Source organism: Loxodonta africana, chromosome 12 (assembly GCF_030014295.1).
Source record: "Loxodonta africana isolate mLoxAfr1 chromosome 12, mLoxAfr1.hap2, whole genome shotgun sequence".
NCBI lineage: Eukaryota > Metazoa > Chordata > Mammalia > Proboscidea > Elephantidae > Loxodonta > Loxodonta africana.
The window spans coordinates 86,974,506-87,002,264 of record NC_087353.1 but is presented as its reverse complement, the minus strand read 5'-3'; the positions used below and the strand labels follow the sequence as shown (position 1 = coordinate 87,002,264).

Here is a 27,759-nt window from a genome sequence, read left to right as displayed (position 1 = left end):
GAAACAATCTAAATGCCCACTAAGAGATGAATGGATAAACAAAATGTGGTACATCTATACAATGGAATATTACTCAGCTGGTAGGAGAAATAAAGCCTTCATATTTATTTTTTTTATATGCTACAGTATAGATGGAGCTTGAAGACAGTATGCTGAGTAAAATAAGTCAACCACAAAAGGACAAATGTATGACTTCACTTATATAAAAAGGCAAGAAAAGGTAAATGTATACAGATCAAAGGTTGCTAGTGGTTACCAGGGGCAGGAGGAAGAGGAAAAAGGGGGTTATCGCGTATGGAGTACTGAGTTTCCATTTATGGTGATGGAAAAATCACATTGATTAAGGGTAGGCTTGCACAGCTGATTATTTTAAGCACTGTTAATAAGTTGTACACCTGCAAAAAGTTGAATTGGCAAACATTGTGAGATAGATATATTTACAACAATGACAAAAAAAGAGAGACAGAGAGCAGCTGCCGAGGCTGCTTATGTACAACCAAACACCTCATGGAATTTGGTTCCTTGGTTTAAAGGTTTAGAGCCATGGTTTCATGGGCATCCCAGTTAATTGGCCTAATAACATGTGAAATGATTCTGTTGTACCTTCTAGTTCATTGAGTAGCGCTTGGGGTCTTAAAAGCTTGCCAGTGGCCATCCAAGGCACAACAACAATTTGTCTCTATTTGCCTGGAGAAATAGAGGAAGCAGAGTCAAAAATAGGAGGAAATGAAATGTGTTGCTAACTGCCTCCATGAACAACTGCTTCCTTTGCCATGAGACCAGAAGAACTGGATGGTGCCCAGCTATCATTACTGAACATTTTGATCAAAGATTCTATAGAAGAATCATGACCAAAAGGGGGAAAAAGCAGAATTTCTAATTCTCGTGGGCTCCAGACTTTCTGGAGCCACGGAGCTAGATGAATCCCCAAAACCATTGCCCTGAGATGATCTTTAAACCTTAAACAAAAAGTATCCCCTGAGGTCATCTTAAAACCAAACAATAGTTTAGCTTAACTAGTGAAGAATATCTGCCTTGACCATTGTGCTTTTTAAAGATCTACAGGGGATAAATTTGACAATAGCAAATTGATATTCTGGGCTTAGTGAGCTGAAATACACTGGTATTGGCCATTTCGGATTATACAATATAGTCTACTATGCTGGGAATGACAAAATGAATAGGAACGATGTTGGATTCATTTTCAAAAAGAACATTTCAAGATCTATCCTGAAGTACAACACTGTCACTGATAGGATAACATCCATATGCCTACAAGGAAGACCAGTTAATACAACCACTATTCAAATTTATGCACTGACCACTGATGCCAAAGATAAAAAAATTGAAGATTTTTACCAACTTATGCAGTCTGAAATTGGTCAAATACGCAATCAAGATGGATGATAATTACTGGTGACTGGAATGCAAAAGTTAGAAACAAAGAAGAAGGATCAGTAGTTGGAAAATGTGGCCTTGGTGATAGAAATGATCCAGAGATTGCATGATAGAATTTTGCAAGACCAACAACTTATTCATCAGGAATACCTTTTTCCAACAAAAACAATAACTATACATGTGCAGTTCTACCCTGTCCTATAGGGTCGCTGTGAGTCGGAACCGACTCAACGGCACTGGGTGTGGGTATACATGTGCACCTTACTGGATGGAATACACAGAAATGAAATCAACTACATCTGTGGAAAGAGACGAAGAGAAGCTCAATATCATCAGTCAGAACAAGGCTAGGGGCCGACCGTGGAACAGATCATCTATTGCTTATATGCAAGGTCAAGTCAAAACTGAGGAAAATTAGAACAAGTCCCCAAGAGCCAAAGTTCAACCTCGAGTATCCCGCCTGAATTCAGAGACCATCTCAAGAATAGATTTGATGCATTGAGTACTAATGACTAAAGACCAGAAGTGTTGTGGGATGATATCAAGGACATCATGTATGAAGAAAGCAAAGGGTCATTAAAAAGACAGGAAAGAAACAAAAGGCCAAAATGGGTGTCAGAAAAGACTCTGAAACTTACTCTTGAAAGCAGACTACCTAAAGCGAACTGAAGAAATGATGAAGTAAAAAGAGTTGAAAAGAGGATTTCAAAGGTTGGCTCAAGAAGACAAAGTAAAGTATTATAATGAAATGTGCGAAGATCTGGAGTTAGGTAAACCAAAAGGGAAGGACACGTATGGCATTTCTCAAGCTGAAAGAACTGAACTAAAAATTCAAGCCTTGAGTTAAAATATTGAAGGATTCTATGGGCAAAAAACTGAATGACCCAGGAAGCATCAAAAGAAGGTGGAAGAAATAAACACAGTCACTGTCCCAAAAACAATTGGTCAACATTTAACCATTTCAGGAGGTAGCATACCAGCAAAAACCAATGGTACTAAAGGAAGAAGTCCAAGCTTCACTGAAGGGAATGGCAAAAAAAAACAAGGCTCCAGGAATTGAGAGAATACCACTTTAGATGCTTCAGCAAATGGATGCAACACTGGAGTTGCTCACTCATCTATGCCAAGAAATTTGGAAGACAGTAACCTGGTCAACCGACTGGAAGACATCCATATTCGTACCCATTCCAAAGAAAGGTGATCCAATGGAAGATGGCAATTATCTAACAATATCATCAATATCACATGCAAGTAAAGTTTTGCAGAAAATAATTCAAAAATGGTTGCAGCAGTGTATCAACAGAGAACAGCCAGAAATTCAAGCTGGATTCAGAAGAGGACATGGAACAAGGGACATTGTTGCTGATGTCAGAGATTACCAGAAAGATGTTTACCTGTGTTTTATGGACTATGCAAAAAGGCTTTTTGACTGTGTGGATCATAACAAATTGTGGATAACATTGTGAAGAATGGGAATTCCAGAACACTTATTTGTGCTCATGCAGAACCTGTACATAGATCAAGAGGCAGTTGTTCAGACAGAACAAGGGGATACCATATGGTTTAAAATCAGAAAAGGTGTGCGTCAGGGTTTTCTCCTTTCACCATACCTATTCAATCTGTATGCTGAGCAAATAATCTGAGAAGCTGGACTATATGAAGAATGCTGCATTAGGATTGGAGGAAGACTCACTAACAACCTGTCATAGGCAGATAACACAATTTTGCTTGCTGAAAGTGAAGAAGGCCTGAAGCACTTACTAATGAAGATCCAAGACTACAGCCAGCAGTATGGATTACACCTCAACATAGAGAAGACAGAAATCCTCACAACTAGACCAATAAGCAACATCACGATAAACAGAGAAAAGATAAAGTTGTCGAGGATTTCATTTTACTTAGATCCACAATCGATGACCGTAGAAGCAGCAGTCAAGAAATCAAACGCCGTATTGCATTGGGCAAATCTGTTGCAAAAGACCTTTTTAAAGTGTTAAAAAGAAAGATGTCACCTTGAGGACTAAGGTGCGCCTGACCCAAGCCATGGTATTTTCAGTTGCTTCATATGCATGGGAAAGCTGGACAATGAATAAGGAAGACCTTTTAAGAAGAACTGGTGCATTCAAATTATGGTGTTGGTAAAGAATATTAAATGTAGAAAAAAAATTTTTTTTTTTTTTTTCATGGACTGCCAGAAGAACAATCAAATCTGTCCTGGAAGAAATACAGCCAGAATGCTCCTTGGAAGCAAGGATGGCGAAATTTTGTCTCAGTACATTGGACATGTTATCAGGAGGAACCAGTCCCTGGGGAAGGACATCATGCTAGGTAGAGGGTCAGAGAAAAAAAAGAACCTCAACAATATGGATTGACACAGTGGCTGTAACAAGGGGGTCAAACAGCAACAATTGTGAGCACGATGCAACTATGAGCATGATGCAGGACAGGGTAACATTTCATTCTGCCATACATAGGGTTGCTGAGTCAGAACCCACCTTACGGCACCGAAGAACAACAATCCCAGTGTCATTACTAACGGTGCCTTCTTTAGTGCTACTCAGAAGTCCTGGTTTGGGCAATAAATGGTAACACTAGTCATGAAGGTCATTTGACCTGCCTTAGTTAGAGCAAAGGACCTCAAATTTGGACACTTGACATCTCTAAATAATAATGATGAACACCTAAATAGCACCTGTTGTTGTGTGCTGTTGAGTCGATTCCAAATCATAATGACCCTACAGGAGTAATACTCCACCATAGGGTTTCCCAGGCTGAAAACTTTACAGGATCAGATCACCAGGTCTTTTCTCCTGTGGAGCAGCTGGTGGCTTTGAACAACTGACCTTTTGGTTAGCAGCTGAGCACTTAACCATTGCACCATCAGGGTTCCTTAAATAGCACCTACTATGTTCCAAACATAGTTTAAGAGCTTCATACGTATGACTCATTTGTCATCGCAACCCTATGTGGGAAATACTAGTATTACTCCCATTTTACAGATAAAGAAACTAAGCAAGTAACTTGACCAAGATCTCACAGCTACTAAGAGACAGAATCTGGATTCAAACTCAGGACCTCTGAAGTAAAATAGGTTGGCCTCAGAGTTCTCATAACCACTAAGCTGTTACCACAAAGACACACAGAAGTTTCAAAGAGAAAAGTTAAAAACAGACATCTTTGATTTTAAGGTTTTTTCATACCCACAAAACCAAATTTTTAGCTGCCAGACCAGAGGCCACCTAGTGATATATCAATTGATCTCAGTAACAGGTGGAAGGCAGGGTTCAATCAGTCATGTTAAGATTAGCCAATGGTTGGTCTTCTATTCTTCTCCCTCCTCTTTATAAGCATCATTGTAACTAGCCTTCTTCCAGCCATTTGCTTTTTTGAAATCAGAACGGTCTCTCTATATGCATATAGACTGACTGCTCAGAATAAACCATATGTTTCAACTTCTTTTATTTTGATTATTTTTTAACAGAGGCTAACACTTAAAATATAACACAATGTTTGGAACACTTTAATTTTTCACTCTATCAGGAAACTTAAAAAAAAAAAAAAAGTGTCCCAGGTTATCCTGACCTCAGAGACTCTAAGTAAGTCTCTGATAATGCGAGACGGGGTGGAAGGACAGCCCAGGCTGAGGTCCATGAAGCAGGAGATAGTTTGAGACAATCAGAAGTTTCCAGTAGGGAACGGATCAGTTAAGGCCAAACTGTTGGGGTGGGAGTGGGGGGTGAGGGGAGTGGGTAGCGCTAAGAAGGTCAGGCTATGGAACCAGGTTATTTTATTTTCTGAATGAAAGAGTATTCTTTTGGCAAATTTCTAATTTGGATGCAGTATACTGCACTGCATGGGAAAGAGAAAGGGAGGGAGGGAAAAAGAAAAAGAGGTATGTTCAGAGGTAGGGAGGGCAGCACTGTCTTTGGACTCTCCCTAACTTCGTGGACATTCCCCACACACTCTCGGGCATTTCCCTACCTGTTTTACTTGTTTTCTGACACTATTATTGCAACCCCTCTGTTTTCCCATCCCTCAGATGTCCTCAACGCCCTTTCAGAAATAATAATCTTCCAGTCTCAGGGAAGGCAGAAAGGCAAAGAATTTCTAGTAGAGGCCAGAGACACCCTGAAGAAAAAGAAGAAACACTGGGCAGCTCCACATGGCCTCGGGGATCTTCTGGGGGATAATTCATTCATAAATATCTTTGAGCACCTACTTTGTGTTGGGTAGTGGGGGAAAATAAGGAGTAAAAATAGATGTAGCCCCTGGCCTCGCGACAAACAAGGCACCTGTGGCCTAGAGAGGAACACTGAGTCGCCCAAAGTCACACAGCTAAAGATTTTGTGGCTGAACTGAGTCTTGAACACAATTTTTCCCTAGGGACGCGCTCTTTCCTTCTCCCCTAAAGCTGACGGTCCCAGGTCACAGGAATTCTGGTTCTTCCCGGACTTGGCGGGCCCAGCTACAAAGTGCTACAACGAACAGGGGCTGGGACCCGCCCAAGGCTGTCTGAAGCGGGAAACCTGGAGGTTGGAAGCGGATAGTCTGGTTCCAAGACAGGACAAAGTGGGACACAGAGCCCGCACGCCGTTTCGCGAAGGAAGATTGCCCCTCTGCAGCCGCCGTCGCCGATCAGGAAGCGCCGCTTGGCCACGTCGTTCATCTGGCTGGACGCGGGCGAAGAGAGCCGGGATGGCCGAGGGCAGGGGGCTTGCCGTCACGCTGTGCTCGGAGCGGTTTGGCTCCGGGACGGCCCGGGGGTGCCGCGCCGCCGCTGACGGGAGCCTGCAGTGGGAGGCCGGGGCGTGGCGCTGGTGGGGGCTCTCCGGGGCCTTCTCGGTGAAACTCGCAGGACGAGATGGGGGCAGAGGGGGAACTCCTGGGACCGCCTCTTCACCTCTCTCCGGTCTCCTGGCTGTGTTCCTGCCGCAGGGCTTCCCTGACAGCGTCAGCCCCGACTATCTGCCGTACCAGTTGTGGGACTCCGTGCAGGTCAGCCCAGGCGTCTGAAGCTGGAGGCGGCATATGGCCGGGGGTGTGGGGTGGGGTCAGAGTCCCGGGTCACCTACCCTTCATTTACAGCGGGAAGACAGGCCCAGAGAGCGGGAATAACATGGCCCAGGTCACACACCACGAAGAAGAGCCGATAATAGAACTTAGACCTTCATGCTCTTGCTCCGACTTCTCACCCCACTTCTTCTTTTCTCCAGGCCTTTGCTTCCAGCCTCTCGGGCGCCCTGGCCACCCAGGCAGTCTTGCTGGGCATAGGGGTGGGGGATGCAAAAGCCTCTGTTTCAGCTGCCACGGCCACCTGGCTTGTGAAAGGTGAGATGGGCCCCTGGAGCCTCACCTATCGCTGCTCTCCGCCCAGCTTTTCCTGTGGCTCCCCTTTTTGGACTTGCAGGAGCCAAGTTTCCCCAGTGCCTAGAATAGCGCCTTGCATCGAAACCTCATCACCCACAGCTGGGATACCCTCATCCCGCACACACCACCCCAGCAGCCACATCCTGTTCACCATACAGACTGCTTTAATCCGAACCCGACGCTGTCGAGTTGGTTCCGACTCATAGCGACCCTATAGGACAGAGTAGAACTGCCCCATGGGGTTTCCAGCAAACACCTTGTGGATTTGAACTGCCCACCTTTTTGTTAGCAGCTGTAGCTCTTAACTACTGTGCCATCCCAGATCCCTAAGTTAATCATGCTCTCCCCTTCACCACTAGTCATTAGAGTGTAGTTACTGAATAAAACTACCAGCTGCCTGGAATATGGAAAACTCCTTAGTTCCAGAGAAAATAATGGTAGTAGGTGGTCCTGAATGAAAGAGAGGACGTTCCAGAAAAGATGAAAGGCATTCTAGAGCCTCTACATGTTAGATGATGCTATAAATAATTGTAACCATCTGTTGAGTGTTTACAGCTTATTTTGAAACCACTAAGAGAAAAAAAAGATAACAGTTTGGTACCATGCCATGTACAGAGCAAAACAGAGAAAAGGGAAATGGCCAGCTGCCATGTGTTCTGCGTCAGGAAGGCCCATGGCTTTCCCCACCGTCCTTTCTCTTTCATTACTGTTCGCAGTGGATATTTAAATCAGACCCAAGGCGAAGATCATTCTGCTTCTAGCATCATCCTGGCCGCATCCCTGGTGAACACCCCTAGATCTTTTGAAGACTCAGAAGGCTCCTGCTTAACACTTTTGCCATTAAGGCATGAGCAAACTGGCCAAAGGTGACTCTGGAAAGATGTCCATTCTCTAATAGTGCAAGTGGCTTGTTGACCTGTCTCTTTAGTAAGAATAATAGTTCACACAAACGGTGCTTATGTGCCAGGCTTTATATTTATTTATTGACTCAGTCTTCACAGCAACTCTGAGATAACCGGTAACCAGTTGTCTTTGAATCAGTTCTGAGTATGTGCTTCATAGGGTTTCAGTGGCTGATTTTTCTGAAGTAGATTGCCAGGCCTTTTTTCCAAGGCATCTCTGGCCAGACTCAAACCCAGTAACCTTCCATTTAGCAGCTGAGCGCTTAACTGTTTGCACAAACTGAAGACGCCAACTCTGAGATAGGTACTGCCATTCCCATTTTACAGATGAAGAAAAGTAACTTGCCCAGGGTCACACAGCCAGTAAATGGTAGGGCGTGGATTTGAACCTAGGTGGTCTAGCTCCAGGGTCAATTTGCATACTACTACACTGTGCTAAATTTGGGTCTTTTTAGTTCCTCTCCTGTTGGCTGAGTTTTTGGAATATAGTTGGAGTGTGTGGGTCAGTGGTTGGTGTTTTCATGCCATGTCTGAGCATCCCAGTCCTATCACCCACATGTTGCCTATATATTTCTTCAGCTCAAACAGGTTAAGAAAAAATAAGACAATTTTAAGATTTGAAAGAATATCCATTTACTTTAGAGCCTGTTAACCAAACCAAACCCAGTGCCGTCGAGTTGATTCTGACTCATAGCGACCCTACAGGACAGAGTAGAACTACCCCATAGAGTTTCCAAGGAGCACCTGGCAGATTTGAACTGCTGACTTTTTGGTTAGCAGCCGTAGCACTTAACCAGTACGCCACCAGGGTTTCCTTAGAGCCTGTTACTGATGTTAAAAGAAGCCCTCTTAATTAGAAAGGATTTTACAAGCTTGTTTCTGTCATTAGTGGTGGATTTGTTGTTCTAATATGAGAATATTAAATAGGATAATGAACAATTTGTGTAGAATAAAACCTGAAGGGAAGAGGGTAAACGTAAGCAATCTTTGTAAAGCCACCATGGTGGGTATTACTTCCAGAGCCCAGCAGGGGGCACAAATGGGAGGAGCAGAGCTGGTGGGACAGGAACTGTGTTGTACACATACCACTTCTGAATGAGGCAGCTGCTGCTCAGCCCCAGCCAACTGTGGTGAGGAAAGATGGGCCCAGTGTTGCCATAGCTTCAGATTCTTCCAGAAAAGCTAGACATGCAACCAAGAAGAGCCGGTGAGAGAACTTAGACCTCCATGCTCCTGCTGCTATGCCTCATCTCACTTTTCCAGGCCTTTGCTTATCCCTGGCCACCCAGGCAGTCTTGCTGGACATAGCAGTGGGGAACACCATCTCTAGCATTAGTTGCTTCATCTGTGAAAGAGGATGGTCCCTCTCAAGCCCATAGGATTGTTGTAAAAATGAAAGGTATAGGTATTTTAGGTGTCCACCAGAGTGTGCAGGGTGGCGTAAGGATGTCTGGTCAGATCTCTAGTTAGAAGACCTCAGTGGCCAAGAACAGAAGCTGTGACGAGGAGTGAGTATATCTTTTTCCAGTGGAGAATGGGGAGGGCTGGCGTGTGTCACCATCTTTATATATTGTGGGAAGCTCGCAACCCTCCTTTCCACAGCCTAGCTGTCTTCTCCTTGCATCCCCAGCTGAAGGGTCCAAGCCCTCAAGCTCAAACAAGTTGGAGCCCCCTGCCCACAGTGTGAGTCCATCCCAGTTGTCTGGTTCTAAAGTATTCCTTGTGCTCTGCCTGCTAGGCTTAATGGTTGGTACCCCCAGCATAACGAATGGTCTAAAGTAGGGCCTGGCAAACTTCTTCTGTAAAGGGCAGGGTGATAAACATTCCAGGCCATACAGTCTCTTTTGCAGCAACTCAGTTCTGCTGTCGTGTCACAAAAACAGCCAGGCACGGCTATGTTACAATAAAACTATTTACAAAATCAGAGAGTGGAGCTGTTCCTGGTCTAAATCAGTATATATCATACTGATTGCAGTCAGCTCTTTACGTTAGATTTTGAGGCTAGCACCATGACTGGTTCACTGCAGCAAGCCCCTGCTTCACATAGTACCTGGCACAAAGTAGATAACCAGTTTGCATTTGTGTGGAAGGGAAGATCCAGTGGATTCCAGAGACTTCTCTGACCTTCTCCAGCCTGAGGCGTCCTTTCTCTGTGCCTTTAACCGGCCAGCATGCTCAGTTACCAGCCTGTAGTTAAAGTCCCTTTTTTAATTTATTTACACTCTTAGTGACCACCTGTGAACCCACTGCCCAGCCTAAGAGTTAGATATTAACAATAACCTCTAAACTTTTCACTTAGGATTCTCTGCTTTTTTTTTAATAGTTTTACCACATAGATATGTATATTTAGACACTGTATAGTTTAGTTTTAGTTGTTTTAGAGCTTTATGGGAAGTTTGTCATGATATATGTAGCTTAGCCTCAAAATCTAATGTAAGGAGCTGACTGCAATCAGTATAATATACACTGATTTAGACCAGGAACGGCTCCACTTTCTGATTTTGTAAATAGTTTTATTGTAACATAGCCATGCCTGGCTGTTTTTGTGACATGACAGCAGAACTGAGTTGCTTCATGATTTTTCTGCAAGATTTTTGGAATATAGGATTTATGTATGTTGATGTAGGTAATTGTTATTCGCTGCTCGATATGCCATTGAGTGAATATACCAGAATTTATTTATGCATTTTCCCATTGACGGGCATTGGCATCATTCCCAGTTTTTTGTTTGTTTTTGCTGGTATGAGCAATGCTGTGGAGAATGTTCTTGTTTATGACTTTCAGTGTGCATGGTACATGTTTTTCTCGGGTACGTTCCAAGGAACTGCTGGGTCTGGACTCTTGCTGATGACCCAGAGTCTAGGTATGTCTGTCCATAACTTGACACACAAGACTCAGCTCCCAAAGTCAGTGACCCAGTGTGACTCAGGCGATTCAGTCCCAGGGTCTGCCAGGCCTCACTGCCCTCAAGGCTCTTCCTTGTTCCTTCCCAATCAGCGCCCTCTTCTCTCCCCCAGATTCGACTGGCATGCTGGGCCGCATCATCTTTGCTTGGTGGAAGGGGTGAGTTTGTCTTCCCAGTCAGCAGACTTCTGGCTGCTCCCCCCAAACAAGGGTCATGTCTATTTTTGTAAATAGTTTTATCACATTATATATAAAATATATAATGGAAGGGGTTAAGAATCCTGTGCTGCCAACTTCCTCCCCCAGGCAGTACCGGGCAGTGTCAGGAGTGATTTAGCAGTGGCAGTGGTAATAATAGTATCTGCCATAGTCTGGGCTGGGCCATAGATTGTGGTTGTGAGGATTCAGTGCATCACGTGGCACATAATAAGCGCTCATTAAACTAGCTGCAGTTAACAGTGAGCTCTAACTCTGCCCCAGAAACTTTCTGTACATCGTCTCTAGCTCTTCTAAGAACTTCTTAAGATAGGGTTGAATGTGTCCATTTTAGAGATGTGAAACAGACCTAGGAGAAAGAAGTTACTTGCCCAAAGTCACATAGTATATAACTAGTAAGATGGGATTTGAGCCCAAAGCCTGTACTTTTTCCGTGGTAGCCAGCTGGTTTAGTGAGCAGAGCCCTGGACCAGGCCACAGGTTTTACTCCTGGGTTCTAGTCCTGCTTCTGCTCCCCACTGTGCATCCCGTACCCCACTAGGAATGCTCCCTTTCCCTCCAGGAGATTTCAAATTAAGCGTCAGGGCTGATACTGCAAATCCCGAGCTAAACTGAGGGCTACAACATCTGCCACTGGGATCTTGGAGGAGTGGTCCCCAGGTGTTTGTACACAGGCCAGGCAGCCACTCCGCCTGATGCAACAGAGGCAGCCATCTGCAGTGCTGTGTAGTAGAAAAATCTGAGGCCGGGTTTTCAGCCTGGGTCTCTCTTGGCCTTTCCCGCCACTCTCCAGATGATCCAAGAGAAGTCCTGTCTCCTCTTGAGCTAATTGTCTATACCATGAGGGGTTACACTAATTTGGTTACACCAAAATATATGGACTTCTTTTTGGGTATTTTCAGTGAAGCAGGAGGAGGAGGAGGGCAGATGGCAGAGGAACCCAGGTCTAGCCTCTCAGAGGGCCAGAGGGTAGGGAGCAGCTACAAGGCAGTTTTTCCCTTGGTAAGTCACCGCTTAGTAAGGAAGGAACACTAGGTGGTCCTCCCAGCTAATGGTGGCATTTCAGGCTGCAGTGACAGGCTGTGGGACAGATAATCTGGCTGGGGGTATGGGTTTTCCAGAGCCCCTCAGACCTTACCACAGCTTGGGACTCCCCGTACTGCCCACGGAATGTTTTCTCCTTAAGTCAAAATCACAATATTCTTATCCTCCCAACAGGAGCAAACTGGACTGTAATGCCAAGCAGTGGAGGTAAGGAGGGGCTGAGGCGGAGGGGAAGGGAGCCCTCTTTTATGAAGGTCTCTTCCCCCTGACCTCTAACCTCTGATCCCTTCCCCCAGGCTTTTTGCTGACATCCTCAATGATGTAGCCATGTTCCTTGAGATTATGGCTCCTGTACTCCCAATCTGCTTCACCATAACTGTCTGCACCAGCAACCTGGCCAAGGTACCCACCGCTGGGGCACCCCCATCCCTAAGGTACCTGCCTTTGGTGATACTGTCTGTGCTTGGGCTCACCTGGGGCCCCCAGGTGAGCCTAGCCTGGGCCCTGCTCTCAAGGCACCTCTTAGAAGGGTGAGAGAGTTTTGACATTTTTATTGGGACCTAGCATCAGCCGTGTTTTCTGATTGTCCTCTTGCCAGGCAGGCTGTAGTGCCTCTGACAGTCCGTCTAAGGTAGTGTCTGGAGCCACAGGACTGGTGGAGGAGCTTGGAAGTGAGAGGCACTTCCACTGGAGTGGTCCAATGTCAGTATCTTGACAAGAACCTTCATTCTTTCAAAAAATACATATATTGAGTGTCTAGCATGTTTAGCACAGTACACAGGCAATTGTACAAATATTTCTAGAATTATAAGTACAGGTATTCCAGAGGAGAAATTTAGGGACCTGAGGGAGGGTCGGTGGGGAATCCAACCTGGTCAGGAGATGCAGGAAGGCCTTCCCTGGGACAGTAATGTTTCATTTGGGTCATGAAGTGTGAGTTCAAGGTGTGGTGAATGTGTTCTGGGCAGAAGGAATAGCGCGGGTCAAGTCCAGAGGCAAGAAGGAACACAGTGGGTATGAGGAACAGACAGTAACGGTGAAGATGGAGGGACAAGCAGCATAAGCGTGAGCTTTTCCTCTCTGCAGGCTGCTCACCTGGCCTCATCCAGATGAGAAATTGAGGCCGGGTGAAGTTCATTAAAGAGCTCACCTGTCTCCACCACAGGGTTAAGGGCCCGGCACAGAGTAAAGACTCAAGCAGACATGTAAGACCCATTTCAAAGACCTGTTTATCTGTTGAAAATCACTTTAAAGCAGTGTTTCTCCACAGGGCACTGCTGGCATCTGGGGTGCAACAGTTCTTTGTGATGAAGAGCATTTAGCCCCCCTGGCCCAGCCACTAAATGCCGTGGGCACACGTGCACTCCTCAAGGACAGGATCACCCTAGAGAGAATCACTGCTGTAGTGGACCAAGGATTGTGACCTCTGACATTTGCTCCAGATTCTGCTACTAAACTTCACCCTTGGGGCTTCGGTCTCATTGTCTGTCTAATAAGGGAATAGAACAGGACCATGAACTCTGGCCCTCCAGACCTCTTTTAGGGTTCCCTGTCTCAGTGACCAACACCTTCACCCCCAGCTATACCAACAAGAGGCCTGGTCATCATCCATGCCTCCTCCTCTTCCCCATCACCTATTGGCCTCAGCTAAACCTTCCCTTAATTGTTACTTTTCCCCCTAAATCTCTATAATCCATTTACCTACTCCATACCCCTATCACCACCATCTTGTTGCTGAAAAAATCAGTTTGCCTCCTAGCTAGTCTCCTTCCATTCTCACCCTTCTTCAGGCTTTCTCAGAGCAGCCAGATAATCCTGTAAAAATGGAGATCATATCAGGTCACTTCCCTGGCCAGAACCCACCACGATTCCCCATTACTCTTAGAACAAAGACCTTAATAAGGCTTGCAAGTCCCTGATGGTCACTTCAGTCTCCTTTTGTACCACATTCCTCTTGCCTTTGAACAACTTGTTTATCATTTATTAATTCATAAGCTTCATGAGGGCGGGGGCCATCTATGACTTGTATCACAGCGTCTAGATCTGTGCTATCTAGAAGAGACTTGATAAATACAGGATAAGTGAAGCTGACCAATGACCCTTATCAGTGAGCTTTACATCTTGGGATCTCAGAGGGCGAAATCCTGGTGCCCTGGGAGGTAAGGGCCACCGATGTGAGTTTTGTACCTGAATGGCTTAATAGGACTAGGCTGGGGCAGGAAGAGAGAAGAGGAATTAACAGGCAGGCAGAACGTTGTGAACAAAAGCAAAAAGCTGGAAACCAGACTCCTGGGAGCTCAGCACGGGGGAGGGTACAGTTGAAGTAACAGTTGGAGGATGGGGAATTTCTGGGCCAATAAGGGTCTTTGGGCCTCCATCTTGGGAAACGAAATTGGGTTTCCAGGGGCCAGGTCCACAGGATGGTGGTAGGCAGGACTTTTGTTTTCTCCTGAAATAAGACCGGGGAGGTGGGCCTAGGGGAAGTTCGGGATAAGAACTAGATTGAGGAGAGCATTCAGGGTTCTGCTGTGGGGTAGCCAGAGGCCTGGTTTTCTCAAGCTGATTTGAGCCATTTACTTGGCGCAGCCACAGAAGGCTTCCGTTGCCACATCATGTGATCTCTCTGACCTTCATCCTTTCCTCCCCCCATCCAGTGCATTGTGAGCGTGGCTGGCGGGGCTACTCGGGCTGCACTGACCATGCACCAGGCCCGGAGAAACAACATGGCTGATGTGTCAGCCAAGGATAGCAGCCAGGTGAGCAGCAGAGACTGGGGGGACTGACATGGGGGAGAGGGGTCTAGGCCAGGCCACAGTTTGGGAGTATGGAGGGAAGCACCTGAGTACCCTTGGGCACGGGGGTGGGAAGCATGGAGAAAGAAATGTGGGTGCTCCCTGCTCTGACTTGCAGGACACATGTCAGGTGTGAGGGCATGGGCTCTGGGTGCAGCGAGTCCAATTTGAGCATCTCTGCCCCTGCCTGTGTGGCCATGAGTGAGCCCTGCCCTCCCTAGGCCATAGCCCCACCCTGGAAGGTGGATGTTCTGGGTAAGTGAGGCTCCACGTGTGAAAGTAGTTAAGAAGTTCAAAAGCACTTGGCATGTGGGGTGCCCAGGGTCGTTGGCCGAAGTTCTTCATTCAGCAGTTTAACAGGCCTTTCTGGCCCAGCCCCTCCACCTGCCCAAGGGAGCCTGTAGTAAGGGTGGAAATATCCCTAATACTAAATCCCACATGTATCGATCTCCCCAAACTTCTGTGCCAAGTGCTTGTGGGCATGATACCATTTAACTCTTGCACCAGTGCTATGAGGTAGATCCTGTAATTCTTACAGGTGAGGAAAGTGAGGCCCAGGGAGGTCCCAGACGTGCATGCTGCTTTTCTTTCACACTGAAACAATTTATAAACCTCTGCTCTGCCTACTCCTACTTTCTGGCCTTCCCTTGCATTCTTTTTGCTCAGTTTATAAACAGAATTTCATTAAAAAAAAACTAACACCCATTAATAATATTAACACATGCTAGTATTTATTAGTGGGGGCATTGGTGGTTTTTTCCACCTTCCATGCAGGAGACGTGGGCTCTGATCCTGGCGGATGTACCTCACTTGCAGCCACCACCCATCTGTCAGTGGACGCTTGGATGTTGCTATGATGCTGAATAGGTTTCAGCAGAGCTTCCAAATTAAGATGGACCAGGAAGAAACACCTGGTGATCTCCTTCTGAAAATTAGCCAATGAAAACCCTGTAGATCACAATGGTCCGATCTGCAGTAGATCATGGGATTATCTCAGGATGGGGCAGAGTTTTGTTCTGCATGGAGTTGCTGTAAGTCAGGAAGTGACTTGACTGCAGCTAACAACAACATTTATTAAGCATTAACCATGTGCCAAGTATTTCATTTGCGTGAACTCATTAGATCTTTAAAACGGTCTTGTGCAGTAAGTACTTGTCACCATTTTACAGATGAGGAAACAAGGCATAGAGAAGTCTAATCTCCCTGGGTGACCTTGGGCAAGTCCCTTCTCTCTGGACATGAATGGACTAGTTCTCCCTCACTGTCTGTTCCGGCTCTAAATCCATGAGTTGTTAGAGCGGGAGAAATACGTACCATCCAGGCCCTGCTCTTCAGGATCTCCCACTTGATCCCTGCTCTCTCACAGCCCCCCCTCCCTCCCCCTCAGCTTCTCCCCGGCAGTGTTTTCCAAGGCCCCCAGGGTTCCTCCATCTGCAGAAGCAGTGATGCATCACGGGCCAACCTGGGACATGTGCTCAGTCCCATAGCAGGCCCTTGGTTTCTGCTGATGTTGCTTTTGTTGCCACTTGGTTTGTCTGCTGGAAATGACTGTTCCCACCTGGGAGAGAGGATGTCCCTCTGCTCCTGAGCTCCCAAAGCTTCTGATCCCCTGTGTACTGTCACACCCACAGCCATCATTCCCACAGCCTACCCCCTTGCCAGGAGGGCTGGGTCAGACGAGCTCTGAAGCCTCAGGACCCCTCTGTGCCAAGATCAACTCTCCTTGGGACACCAGTAGTCAGGGGCACCAATCCAGACTCCTCTCTCATGGATTAGCAGATGGCCTGGGGTCTTTTCCCATAGGGGGACCACAGTTAGGCCGTCTCAGGCCACCAAATGGGTTCTAATAATATTGAGTTTCAAGAGAAAAGGTTTAAATCTTGTTGTTTTTCATCCTGTGTGGTTCCTCGATCCTTTTGCAATTTTGTCTGCCCCTTCCCCAGCTGCTGCATACAAAGGGATTTAGGGGATATTGGCCTTTTTTAACCCACTACATAAAAGTAGTTCCCCACTTTGTAGACGTTTACTTGCCTGAGTGTGGGGCTACTCAGATGACTCTTGCAAAATAAAAAGACTTATTCCAAGGGTATTGTGTCTACCTGGGCAGAAAAGCAGCTGGCATCTTTTAAATGACAGCTTACTCATCAAAAATGTTAAAAATTTACTAGGTACCTCATCAGAGTTGGGATCCCTGGGAGGTTCTGGAGCAGGGAAGAATGTGAAAGACACTCAAGGACATTCAGTCTGATCTGGAAGAGATGTCTTCAGCTCCTGACTCCTCTGCCATTTTTCAGGAGACACTGGTGAACCTGGCAGGGCTCCTGGTCAGCCTCTTGATGCTTCCCCTGGTGTCAGATTGTCCTAGGTGAGGTGGGATCAAGGGTGGGGAGGAAACACCCAGCTGGGCCTCTGACCCTGTTGACCACTTTGCTCTCTCACCCCAGCGTCAGCCTCGGATGTTTCTTTTTCCTCACTGCCCTCCACATCTATGCCAACTACCGGGCAGTCCGAGCCCTTGTCATGGAGACCTTGAATGAAGGCCGGCTCTGGCTGATCCTAAAGCACTTCCTTCAGAAAGGAGAGGTGCTCAGCCCCACTTCAGCCAATCAGATGGAGCCACTGTGGACAGGTGACCCAACCCAATGTTCTCAAGTCTGTGTCTCCCAGCCTCCCCCTGAGCCTGGGCATCCTAACTCCAGCTTCCCACAGGTTTCTGGCCATCTTTGTCTCTGTCTCTTGGGGTCCCCCTGCACTGCTTGATTTCCACGTAAGTGGCCCAGTGTCCCTCACCTCCACACTCCTCACCACTGCCACCCCCACTCCCTACACACATGCTTTTTATTGTGGTTACACACTGCCCTCCCATCACCAGGCCCCACTTCTGTGTTCTAAGTTCTTTATTTCCACTGAACAGACTTGGGGAGCAGCAGTGATGCTTCAGGGTAATAGACAGTGCTAATACAGAGTAGATAAAAAAGTGATATGTGTGTTTGGTGAAAGGATAGGTGGTTGGGTGGTTGATGTTGAGAATGGATGACTGGATGCAGAAAGAAAGGAAGGATGGATGTGGGATCGTTGGTAATGGGTGAAGGATGGTTAGGTGGCTCTTCAGTTGATTGGATGGTTGGTTCTGCCTCTGCTTTCCCCCTCCCCCACTGCATTCCATTCTCTCTTCCAGTGTCTCTGAGCTGCAGCAGCTGATTGGGGGGCACCAAGAACCCTACCTCCTTCACTGGGACCAGTCACGAAGTGAGTGTGTCTTCTCCCAGCCTTAGACCCACCCTCCTGGGATTAGCTTCTCATTTCTCCAGCTCTAGGGCCCCAAGCCCTGGACAAGCTGGCTGCAGTTTGGAGGCTGCCTGGTATCTTAGGGGAAGCTCTAGACTAAGACTTTGATACGTGCAAATTATGGCTTCTTTACTAACTGCATACCCCAATGAAATTCATTTTACCCCTCTGTAAAATGGAGCTAACAATACCTACCTTATTAGCTTCCAGTGTTTTTATGAGGATCAAGTAAAAGTACTTTGTATGTTACAACACACTCAAATAACATAATGATCTTTGGTTATCTCTGGGAACCACTTTTCTCTCCCATCCTGGATCACCTCTTGGGGAGACAAGCCCCATGAGCTTACTGTCTGCCCTGGGAAGTAAATACAATATTCTCTCTTGAGATTGTTATATGAGGATATGCCCACATATAAAGCCAAACCCACACAGAGCTAGAAGAGAAGGCCTGCCTATTAAAAGGAAACACAGGTAGTAAATGGTCGGTCATGTATTTAAAGTTGCTTGTTCTCACTAACCATTAAAGAAATGCAAAATAAACCCACCTCGTTGTTGTTGTTGTTAGATGCTGTTGAGTCGGTTCCGACTCATACTGACCCTGTGTACAACAACGCAACACTGCCTGGTCCTGCGCCATCCTTAACAGTCATTGTTATGCTTGAGCCCATTGTTGCAGCCGCTGTGTCAATCCATCTCGTTGAGGGTCTTCCTCTTTTCCGCTGACCCTGTACTTTACCAAGCATGATGTCCTCTCCAGGGACTGATCCCTCCCGACAATATGTGCAAAGTATGTAAGACACAGTCTCACCGTCCTTGCTTCTAAGTAGCATTCCACCTCAGTGAGCTGCTATAAGGCTGTATTTGGAAACTGAGCATTTCAGTTTGGCCAGAGCATTGGGGATCAACAGGAGATGAAGTTAGAAAGGAAAGGGTAAGGAGATGGCCTTCCATGCCAGGCTAAGGCCTGTAGGGGCAGATGGGTGAGCAAAATGGTAGGGTTGAGGATGTTTGCGGAAATAGCCCTTCCCTACCATCAGTCTCTCCCTGGGTCTCTCCAGACCAGGTACAGGTAGTTCTGAGCCAGACAGCAGGCCCTGAGACAGTCCTAAGAGCTGCCACGCACGGGCTGGTGCTTGGAGCCCTGCAGGGAGATGGGCCTCTCCCAGGAGAGCTGGAGGAGCTGAGGAACCAGATGTGGGCAGGTATCCTTTCAGTCTGAGCCACTGATGACTGGGGGGTCTGGGGGAGGAGGACCTTCTTTCCTGCTTGGGGATCAGAGAGCTTCTGATTCTGCTAACCACCTCCCCCCAGGTCCTGAGAAAGACAGCTGGGCCATTGTCAAGGAGACACACCAAGTACTGGACAAGCTGTTCCCAAAGTTCTTGAAAGGTAACATTCCTCAACCCTCTCCCCAGGGGCCCTGGCTACGCATACCTCACTTTCCACCTGGGAGATAAAAGACCTTGGTTCTCTCTGTGACCTTAGCTCTGGGCTCAGTTTCCCTGCCTCTAGGGTAGGGAGCTTAGAGTGGTCTCTCAGGCTGCATCATTGTTGACAGTCTGTGTAATCATGGTTGGCGCACTTACTGATGATAATCTTTTATTTAGCACCTACTCCATGCCCTTTTCCATGTGGTATCTCAGTGAATTCTGTTGAAACCAGATGAGGTTTTAGCCTCATTTTATGAGCTCAGAGTGGGTAAAGAACTTGCGGGAAGAAACCCCATAGAGGAACGTGGAGCCCAGGTAGTTCACAGAACCTGTACCTGGCCTATGCCTCTCCTAATCCCCCTCCCCAGAGTCAGCCCAGAGTCTCCTCTCCAGCAGTCCCAGTAGGACCCCATGATCTCTTCCCAGGACTACAGGACGCTGGCTGGAAGACTGAGAAGCACCAGCTAGAGGTGGATGAGTGGAGAGCCACATGGCCCCTGTCTCCAGAAAAGAAGATGTTGTGAGCAGTCCAGAATGAGGCCCAGGAGCCAAGAGCAAGGATACTGGCCACAGCAGAATGTGTGAAAGGCTACTTTATTTTTGCTTAGGCGAAGTGCTGCGGCAGGTTGGCCAGGGTCCCGTGGGAAGTGACTGTCAGTTGGGTGGACTGGGCCCCAGGCAGCGACAAGATTGAGAGAGGGGGAACTAGGGCCGTCCCTGCTCCTGCCCCACCCTCTTCTTATAGGGCCCCCACCCCACTCCTTGTAAAGCTGAGCCCTGGCCTGGTTGTGGCTCATGGTATCCAACATAGTTGCCTCAGGCATAAAAGCCCCAGAGGAAAATGGCCACAGCCATCATGAGCAGGGCATTGAGGTTGACCACACGGGCCCAACTTGGGTCCTCACTGATGTCCTCCAGCCGCCTGGCTGCTGCAGCAGTCTCTTCCTGAGTAGGGGGTGGGGAACTGCCTGCCCCACCCCTGCTCATTCCACAGAACCAAAACAGGCACTGGCGGAATAGACCTGTTGCCAGGGGCTGGGGCTCTGGGAGAAATTAAGGCCCTGCAGTTAGTGGGAGGGAACGTGGCTCCCTAGCCCCGCCTCCTCGGCAGTGCCTTACCCTCCATCTCCACTGCGTGCTCTGGGCGCCCATTCTGTAGAGGGAGTGAGGTTGGGCCTTGCAGCCCCTCATCCACATCCAGGTCCTCTCGATCCTCCTTGCTGTGCCGGAGACTGAAGACCAGGCGGTGGAGCTGGGGAGGGGTAGGAGCAGGGACCAGGTGGGAGTTCTGTTTCCCCGCCGTAGGCCCTAGTCTCTTGTCCACACTGGCCAAACAACCCCCTCAGTGTCCGCCCTAGCCTCCCTCTGTGCAGCTTGCACACCTAGCCTAGGCTCAGCTCATTTTAACAACCTTCCAAGGCTTCCCTTAGTCTTCAGGCTAAACTGAAGCACCTCAGCGGGGTATTTAAAAATGCTGGACCTGTTCTCCCCTCGTTTCATCACCCCAAGAGCCCTGTCTACACCCAGAATTGTAGTAGCATTTGAGACTAGTGTATAGTCTTACACGATTTTCCTTCCTGTGGTATTTGCTCACAGTTTCTTCCTACTGCCTCTCCTCCCTTCTCCAACTGTGGAACCCCGCCCATCCTTCCAGGCCGAGCTCTTTTGTCCGCCCCTGCCCCATCAGCCCTTCCCTTAGGTACCTGCCCAGTAGCAGCACAAGGCCAAACCCTCATGTGGGCTTTTAAGATGGCACTCTAGCCCTCTCAGCCACCAATCAGATCCTGTGTTTTGAGTCCCAAAGGCCATGCCAAGAATTGGCTTTGAGGCACTTTAATCCCCAAAGAAGATTGTAACCTTCCCCACAATCTTCTTCAGCCCACCTCTCCCAAAACCACTTTAAATAAATGTCATTTAAAGTAACACATTGTGGTGGCTCTGCATATGAAACTTCAGGCAGGACTCCCAGCCAACCCTCAGTACAGAAATTCTCCAGCTCTGCCGCCACCGGGCCTTCCTGCAGGCAAGCGGGCCCAGGGAGGAGAGGGAGCTGCACAGACCTGAGCCTTGCAAGTCTGGGACAGGAGGCGGCCCAGAGGCCAGCACTTACATGTTTACGCGGGATGGGTGCAGTGCACAGGGAGACTATGAGGGTGAGGAGGCCGGAGCAGACGAAGAGCACGATGGCAAAGTAGAGGTAGTGCACGCCACAGAGGAGCGCTGGACACTTGGAAGGTCTCACACAGCTGCCCGAGCCAAAGGAAAACTCAGGAATAAGACGTGCCAGGCCCATCAGCAGGCCCCCAATCAGTCCCCAGAAGGCACCCTGCAGGGAAGAAAGAGTCAGCCTCCTCACAATGCCCAAGCTCTGCCCCAAGCTGACGATATACACGAAGGCTCACCTTTTCATTGACGCGGGGCACAAAGAGCGCCAGCATGAAGACGGCGGACACTGGCGGAGCCAGGTAGCTGGAGACTGCCTGGATATAATCAAAGAGCTGCCCGCCCTGTGCCGCCTGCACCACGGGTAGCCAGGCCACTGACACAGCCACGATGAACACCACCCAGAGCCTGCGGTACAGTAGCCATCAGGAGACTTCACTCATGACTCCCACCTTCCCACATCCTCTGTCCTGGGATGCCTGTGGGGCAGAAGAGGAGGGAACCCAGGCCACACCGTCCTACTAGCAGCAGTTCGCGGTCGCTGGCGCAGGGCCGCAGGCGTGTGTAGATGTCCATGGTGAAAAGTGTGCTGCTGCTGTTGAAGATTGAGGCCAGCGAGGACATGAGTGCTGCCAGCATGACTGCCAGCATGAGTCCACGCATACCTGAAGGCGAAGGGGAGCGGTGAGGCCTGGGACACCCTGGTGGTGTGGGCTTCGCAAGGGGTGTCCCTTCCCGATGGCAGTCTTTGCAGCGTACCCATGCCCCTTACCATTGGGCATGAGCTTCACGACAAGCCGCGGGTAGGCGATGTTGGAGCAGCCTACCTCGGTGCCACACACGCGCTTACACACCTCGGGCACCACACATGCCACCTCATCTGTGGGAAAGAGGCCACAGCGTGGCTAGGGTGAGACCAAGTTGGGGATTAGGATCCCTGAAGTGGGAGCTGGGAAGCCTATGAGAAGGCAGAGGGGCCAGGAGACCAGATGAATTCCTGTATCTTAGGGCAGTTACGGAAATGGGAGACGGGCACCTGGCTCGTTGCACAAGAAAGAGGCTGGGTGGAGTACAGAAATCTTGGGTCAGGACGGGGATGCAGACCTTACCCGGGTAAAGAATGCGGCTGATCATGCCTGGCATGACCATGAGGAACATGGGCATTAGTTTCAGGTAGCCGCACAGGATACAGCCCGCCTTGATGTGGGTCAGATTTTTCCCAGCCAGGCAGCGCTGCACTATGACCTGCAAGGAGGGGCGTTCAACCACCTGTGTGCAGTCCCTGAGATTTCCCCTCTTCACACTTTGCCTCAACTTGCCCTGAGGATTCGGGCTGCACCTCTGGCTCAGGTGAGCCCCCAGTTCATTTCCACCCTCAGACCCTGGCCCTTGGATCTGGTTTAACTCCACCGTTAGTGTGCTTCCCAGGGCCTGGGGTCCGCCGGCTCAGACCACACCTTGGAACTAGCCAGGCACCCGTCTCAGCTCCACTCAGGGGTTCTGGCTGTGCCTGATCCCGCACCTGGTCACTGCACCAGTACCAGCCCGAGACAATGGTAAGCCCCAGAAGCAGTGCAGGCCATGGCAGGTCCCCCGTCACAGGGTCCCGAAGCAAGTGGTAGGAGTCAGGCCGGGGTCGGTAGCAGGAGCTGGAGATGTTGCCCAAGGCAGGGTCCTCGGAGACTGTCAGCGACGGCACTGCCCCCAAGTATTTGTCGAAGAGCCCTGAATACCCGCCCACTTCGTGGAAGGCTGTGTGTGAGCAAGGTCGTCAGGGGAGCCGGAGCCCAGGCCAAGGCCCTCCCTGGGACTCAGGTGCAGGAGACATGCGATATCCCTTCTCCAGCGTTGAGAGCTCTGCCAGCCTCGACCTCCATCTCCTCCCCCCACCACTGGCTGAGCCCCATACCGTAGCCCATGAGGATGAAGGCCCCCCCGAGGATGACGAAGGTCTGCACTGTATCCGTGTACATCAGCGCTGCCAGCCCTCCTGCAACAGGCCTGCGTCAGTGGGGACAGCCCAGCTCGCGATCTCACAGACAGGCCGCCCCTAGCACATACGGTGTCTTGGTGTGAATTTGAAAAACATGCCCCTTCCTGGAGAACGAATATCAAAATGGTGGTCCATTCTCTGGGTTAATGCACCCGGGCACCAAGAGGCTGATGAGCAGAGTGTGGGCTGAGTTTTAGGTTCCAGCGATGCCCCCTTGGCCAGGAACCCATGTGCAGGACCCCCACTGCAGGTCGCTCTCTGGGCCCCACTTTTCTCATGTATGTAACAGGAGAGAGTGACACTCTGAGGTCCAAATTCTCAGTTCCACCCCATTCCCAGGCCAGACCCCTCAAACCCACCGCTGGCACCAGGCCCTGTCCACTCTTGTCCAGAGTCTGGCCTCAGGCTCCACCCTGGAACCCTCAGACCGCACTGGGTTTGGCAGGAGATCCTAGGGACTGGCTAAGTCCACTCCCCTCCCAGACGTTCAAAGCCTGCTGAATCTTCCTTCCCCCTCAGGGCTCCGAGCTACCAATCCAAATCCAAGTGTGGAGAGAGGGGGGTTTGCTTTCCAAAGGTTTAGGTCCCTTTCCTATGTGGTCCGCATCACGCCTTAGAACCTCTCCTCCCCGCTTTCCTCTGGTGACTCCCCTAAAACCTGCCCACAGCTCCACGACTCCAAGCACGTCTCCCAACCCTGTTCCCTTCCCTAAGCCCCTTCTGCGGCTACCTGTCACCGTGTAGACCATGGTAATACCCAGAAGTGCGATGACTGAGGCGTAGATATTCCAGCCCAGAGCCTGCTGGATGAACACCGCTCCGGAGAACATGTCCACCTTGGGGGAAGGAGCCAGGGCTCAGGTCAGGATTCAGGGGCCAGGGCAGGGATCCACTTTCTGCCAAGGCCACGTCCGTACGGGTCGACGCTCTGGAAGGCTCCCTCATTTTTCAACTTCTTGGCCTTCCCAGGGCCCCACCCCTGTTGCTCTGGCCCCAGAGACCCGTTCCTTCCAGGCCCCGCCGCCATCACGGTTCTTTTGCCCCGCCCTCTCCAGGTCTCCCTGTTCTGTGCTCTTGGGTAGACTCCGACTCATAGAGATCCTGTTGGATAGAGTAGAACTGTCCTATAGTTTCCGAGCCTGAAATCTTTACGAGAGCAGATTGCCTTTTCTCCGTCAGAGCGACTGGTGGAATCGAACCGTCGACCTTTCAGTAGCCCCAAGCGCTTAACCACTGCACCAACAGGGCTCTGTCAGGACTCTCTAGAGACCTCCTTTCAGTGGCCCCTCCCTTCCAGGGTCCCGCCCCGCGCCCCGCGCCCCGCGCAGGCTCACCGAGATCTTGGTGAATATGTACAGAAAAAGCGAGAGCACTGACAGGTAGAGGCGGATGCGGTGGCCGCCGAAGCGCTTGCGCAGGTACTGAGGCATCGTAATGACGCCCGCGGTCAGGTACACGGGCGCGAAGAGCCAGCCCAGCAGCAGCACCACGAACAGCGCCTGCGGGCACAGCGCGGCAGCTGAGGAAGGCTCCGTTCCTGAGATCCCGGCAAGAAAGTGCCCCAGCGCTCCCCATCTGAAGGGTCTGAGAGACCTTCTCTTCGTGAACGTGCTACACTCCAGGGAAAGTGGCCCTGGAAAGGGTCGCGCCTAGGGCCCGGAGGGCACAACTGCAGACGATGGTCCTGAGTCCTGGACATTAAGAGGCAGGATCTTGACCCCTTCCTGGGCCCTTAATCAGAGCTTTGCCTCCATGGCCCGTGGCCAGTCCCTCCCAGGACCTTTTCTACCCCACTTCTCCTGGCCCTGCCCGCCCCCCGCCCCATCTCTAGCACGTGAAACTAAGAACAGACTCCTCAGCCTGACCCCAGTCTCTGTCAGGCAGTGTTACCTCCCTTCTCCTTTCCACCCTCCCAAGACTTCTGTCCTTCAAGGCTCAGCTCAGAGGCCTCCTCCTCCAGGAAGCCCTGAGCTCAAAGCCCCTATCTCCCCAAGCCTCCAAGGGGCATCTCAGACCCAGAGCTTTGCCTCCTCTTCCAAGCGAGGGGCTTTAATTTGGCCCAGGGATCTTCATCTTCACAGGTTACAGCTTCAGAGAACATGAGAACTAACGAGATCTGCCCTATATTTGAGGCCACTCACCCTGCTTCAGAGAGGAGAAAATCAAGGTCCACAGAGGGTAGTGGCTGGTCCAGGGTCACACAGCAAGTCAGGGGCAAAACCTACCCTTCCCCTGAAAGTAGTCATCTCCTGCATCTCCCACCTCTGAGCTGGACATTGTGACACTCGCTCCCAACCCGACCCCAGCCCACAGTTGGAAAGCCCCACCTCCAGACTCATTTACATCCCCCTGCCTTGAGCTTTCCCAGGTATGGCCCTCCCAGGAGTTCCCACTGGGGACAGGGTTATTGGTGAAAAGAGGGTCTCACATTCCACTCGAATCCAGCCACAGCCAAGCCACTTGCTGCACCAGTCCCTGCCAGGCCCACAAAGTGGCCGCTGCCAATGTTGCTGGCAAAGAGAGAGGCCCCGACCTGGGGGGCCAGAGGTGGAGTGAGCCAGGCTGCCTCCCTAGGCCTCCCCTCCCCCCTCCACAGCCCACCTCTGCTTACCGGCCACCACAGCATGCTTCGTCCCGCCAGGAAGTAGCCACCGACTGTGCCTCTGTTGGTCCTACACATGGACTGGGGGACAGGAGTGAGGGACACCTGGGTTCAGGGCACATCTTGGGACCTCATTAGCCTCCTCAACACATTCCTTAGCCTTGTTTCCGGGTGAAGATTAAGCAGTGCTTGGCTCCCCTGATCTCCCCCTCTACCCTGCTTCCTCCCAGGCACCCTCAGCTTGGCTGGATTTGGCCTGACTTCCTGGAGTCCTTGAATATGGGCTGCTGGTCAGTAGCAAATGTGGTCAGGGGAATAAGACCACATCTTGAATGCTCACCCTGATGGAAATCCACTAACTCCTTCAATTAACTCAATCCAAAGGTGGGAAAACAAGGACTGAATGTTGGCTGGGACTCCCTGAGGCTCTCAAACGGCTTGCTTGCCTTCCAGCCCTGGGTTAATCCCTCAAAAATCCAGGCATCCTACCCCTCTCCCTACCATGGGGTCTTCCTGAGACCATCCCCCCAGACCTCAGAGGCCTAGCCTCCAGCAGCACCCCTTAACCTCTCACCCACAAGCCGACACCAATGACCAGCAGGAAATACGCGGCAATGACCAGAATGTCCAAAGTGTTGTCGATCAGGACACTCTGGTCCTCCAGTGCTGGTGCCAAGCTTGCCTCTTTGTGTGGCTCCATTCCGTCAAGTATATGCCTCTCAAGGGACCAGCTCCCGGATTCCCCCAGGGGAGGGATTAATGGTTACCTCAAAGGCAGTGAGCCGGCAAGTCCCCCAGGCCTCGCCCTCTCCCTGCCTTAGCTTCATTTAGCTGAATCAGGTCACATCAAGGCCAAAGCTGATCCTGGGGAGCTGGACCTTTTCAAGTTCAGGAGCACTCCTTCCTAGGCCTTAGTCCCCATCTGCTCCCCGGTGCCCCCAGGCTCAAAATCACCTCTTTCACCCACCCTCAGCGTCTACCTAGGGAGCCTGACTGAGCCAGGCCCCTCGTTCTAATTCAAAGGGATCATTTTCAAATCCAAATCTAACAGTATCATTTCCCTGCTCAGAAACCCTCCATAGCTTCCTACCACCCTCAGGAGGAAGTTCATGTTCTCAGCCTGATATTCAAGGCCTACCATAACCTGACTTCTTACTCTTCTCCTTTCTCCTCCATACCAAGCCTATAGTGAAGCCATGATTCCTTTCTGATTTCCCTGCCCAGCCCGTATATTTGCATCCCTCCAAATCTGTGTCTTCTGCTTAGAGGGCCCTCTCCCACATAGCCAACTCCTGCTCAACCCTCAGTATCCAGCCTGTGTCACCTCTTTGGGGAAAGTTGCTCTGAATTTTCTGATACGGTTCTGAGTACACTGTGTGGTCCTGTGTGGGTCCAGGTCTGTCTCCCCAGCAGACTGTGGGAACGCCTCAAGAGCAGGGACTGGTCTGATCCATTTCTGCAGCCCCTTTGCTCAGCACAGGGCCAGGTGTAGAGAGGGAGGAGGCTGGTGAATATCTGACCCTCTGCCTTTCTATGAAAACCCTGGTGGTGTAGTGGTTAAGTGCTATGGCTGCTAACCAAAAGGTCAGCAGTTCAAATCCACTGGGTGCTCCTTGGAAACTATGGGGCAGTTCTACTCTGTCTCATAGGGTTGCTC

General features: G+C 49.8%; 2 protein-coding genes across 6 annotated transcripts; one reads left to right on the top strand and one right to left on the bottom strand.

Moving 5' to 3' along the window:
- The first annotated feature begins 6,064 nt into the window (after nt 1-6,064).
- RUSF1 (RUS family member 1) lies at nt 6,065-21,267 on the top strand. Of its 5 annotated transcripts, XM_003418873.4 has the most exons (13): nt 6,070-6,393; nt 6,612-6,726; nt 10,685-10,730; nt 12,006-12,038; nt 12,128-12,233; nt 14,486-14,587; nt 16,918-16,988; nt 17,068-17,252; nt 17,333-17,390; nt 17,802-17,872; nt 18,973-19,116; nt 19,226-19,303; nt 19,771-21,267. In XM_003418873.4, exons 1-13 carry the CDS (start codon nt 6,094-6,096, stop codon nt 19,866-19,868), a joined length of 1,407 nt encoding a protein of 468 aa, XP_003418921.1. In that variant the 5' UTR covers nt 6,070-6,093; the 3' UTR covers nt 19,869-21,267. The 5 variants fall into 5 exon arrangements, 3 of the variants coding, with proteins under 3 accessions (XP_064150941.1, XP_010596843.1, XP_003418921.1); XR_010323517.1 differs by lacking the exons at nt 19,226-19,303; nt 19,771-21,267 and adding an exon at nt 18,480-18,701 and having other exon boundaries at nt 6,065-6,393; nt 18,973-19,081; XR_010323516.1 differs by lacking the exons at nt 19,226-19,303; nt 19,771-21,267 and adding an exon at nt 18,480-18,845 and having other exon boundaries at nt 6,066-6,393; nt 18,973-19,084.
- Nucleotides 20,161-27,374, bottom strand: SLC5A2 (solute carrier family 5 member 2). The gene is made up of 13 exons (XM_023558992.2): nt 26,677-27,374; nt 25,929-26,183; nt 24,835-24,999; nt 24,231-24,336; nt 23,417-23,497; nt 23,030-23,259; nt 22,617-22,752; nt 22,280-22,387; nt 22,022-22,172; nt 21,747-21,915; nt 21,455-21,670; nt 20,464-20,596; nt 20,161-20,387 (listed from the first exon to the last, which is right to left on the bottom strand). Exons 1-13 carry the CDS (start codon nt 26,800-26,802, stop codon nt 20,161-20,163), a joined length of 2,103 nt encoding a protein of 700 aa, XP_023414760.1. The 5' UTR covers nt 26,803-27,374.
- Between the last annotated feature and the right edge of the window lie 385 nt (nt 27,375-27,759).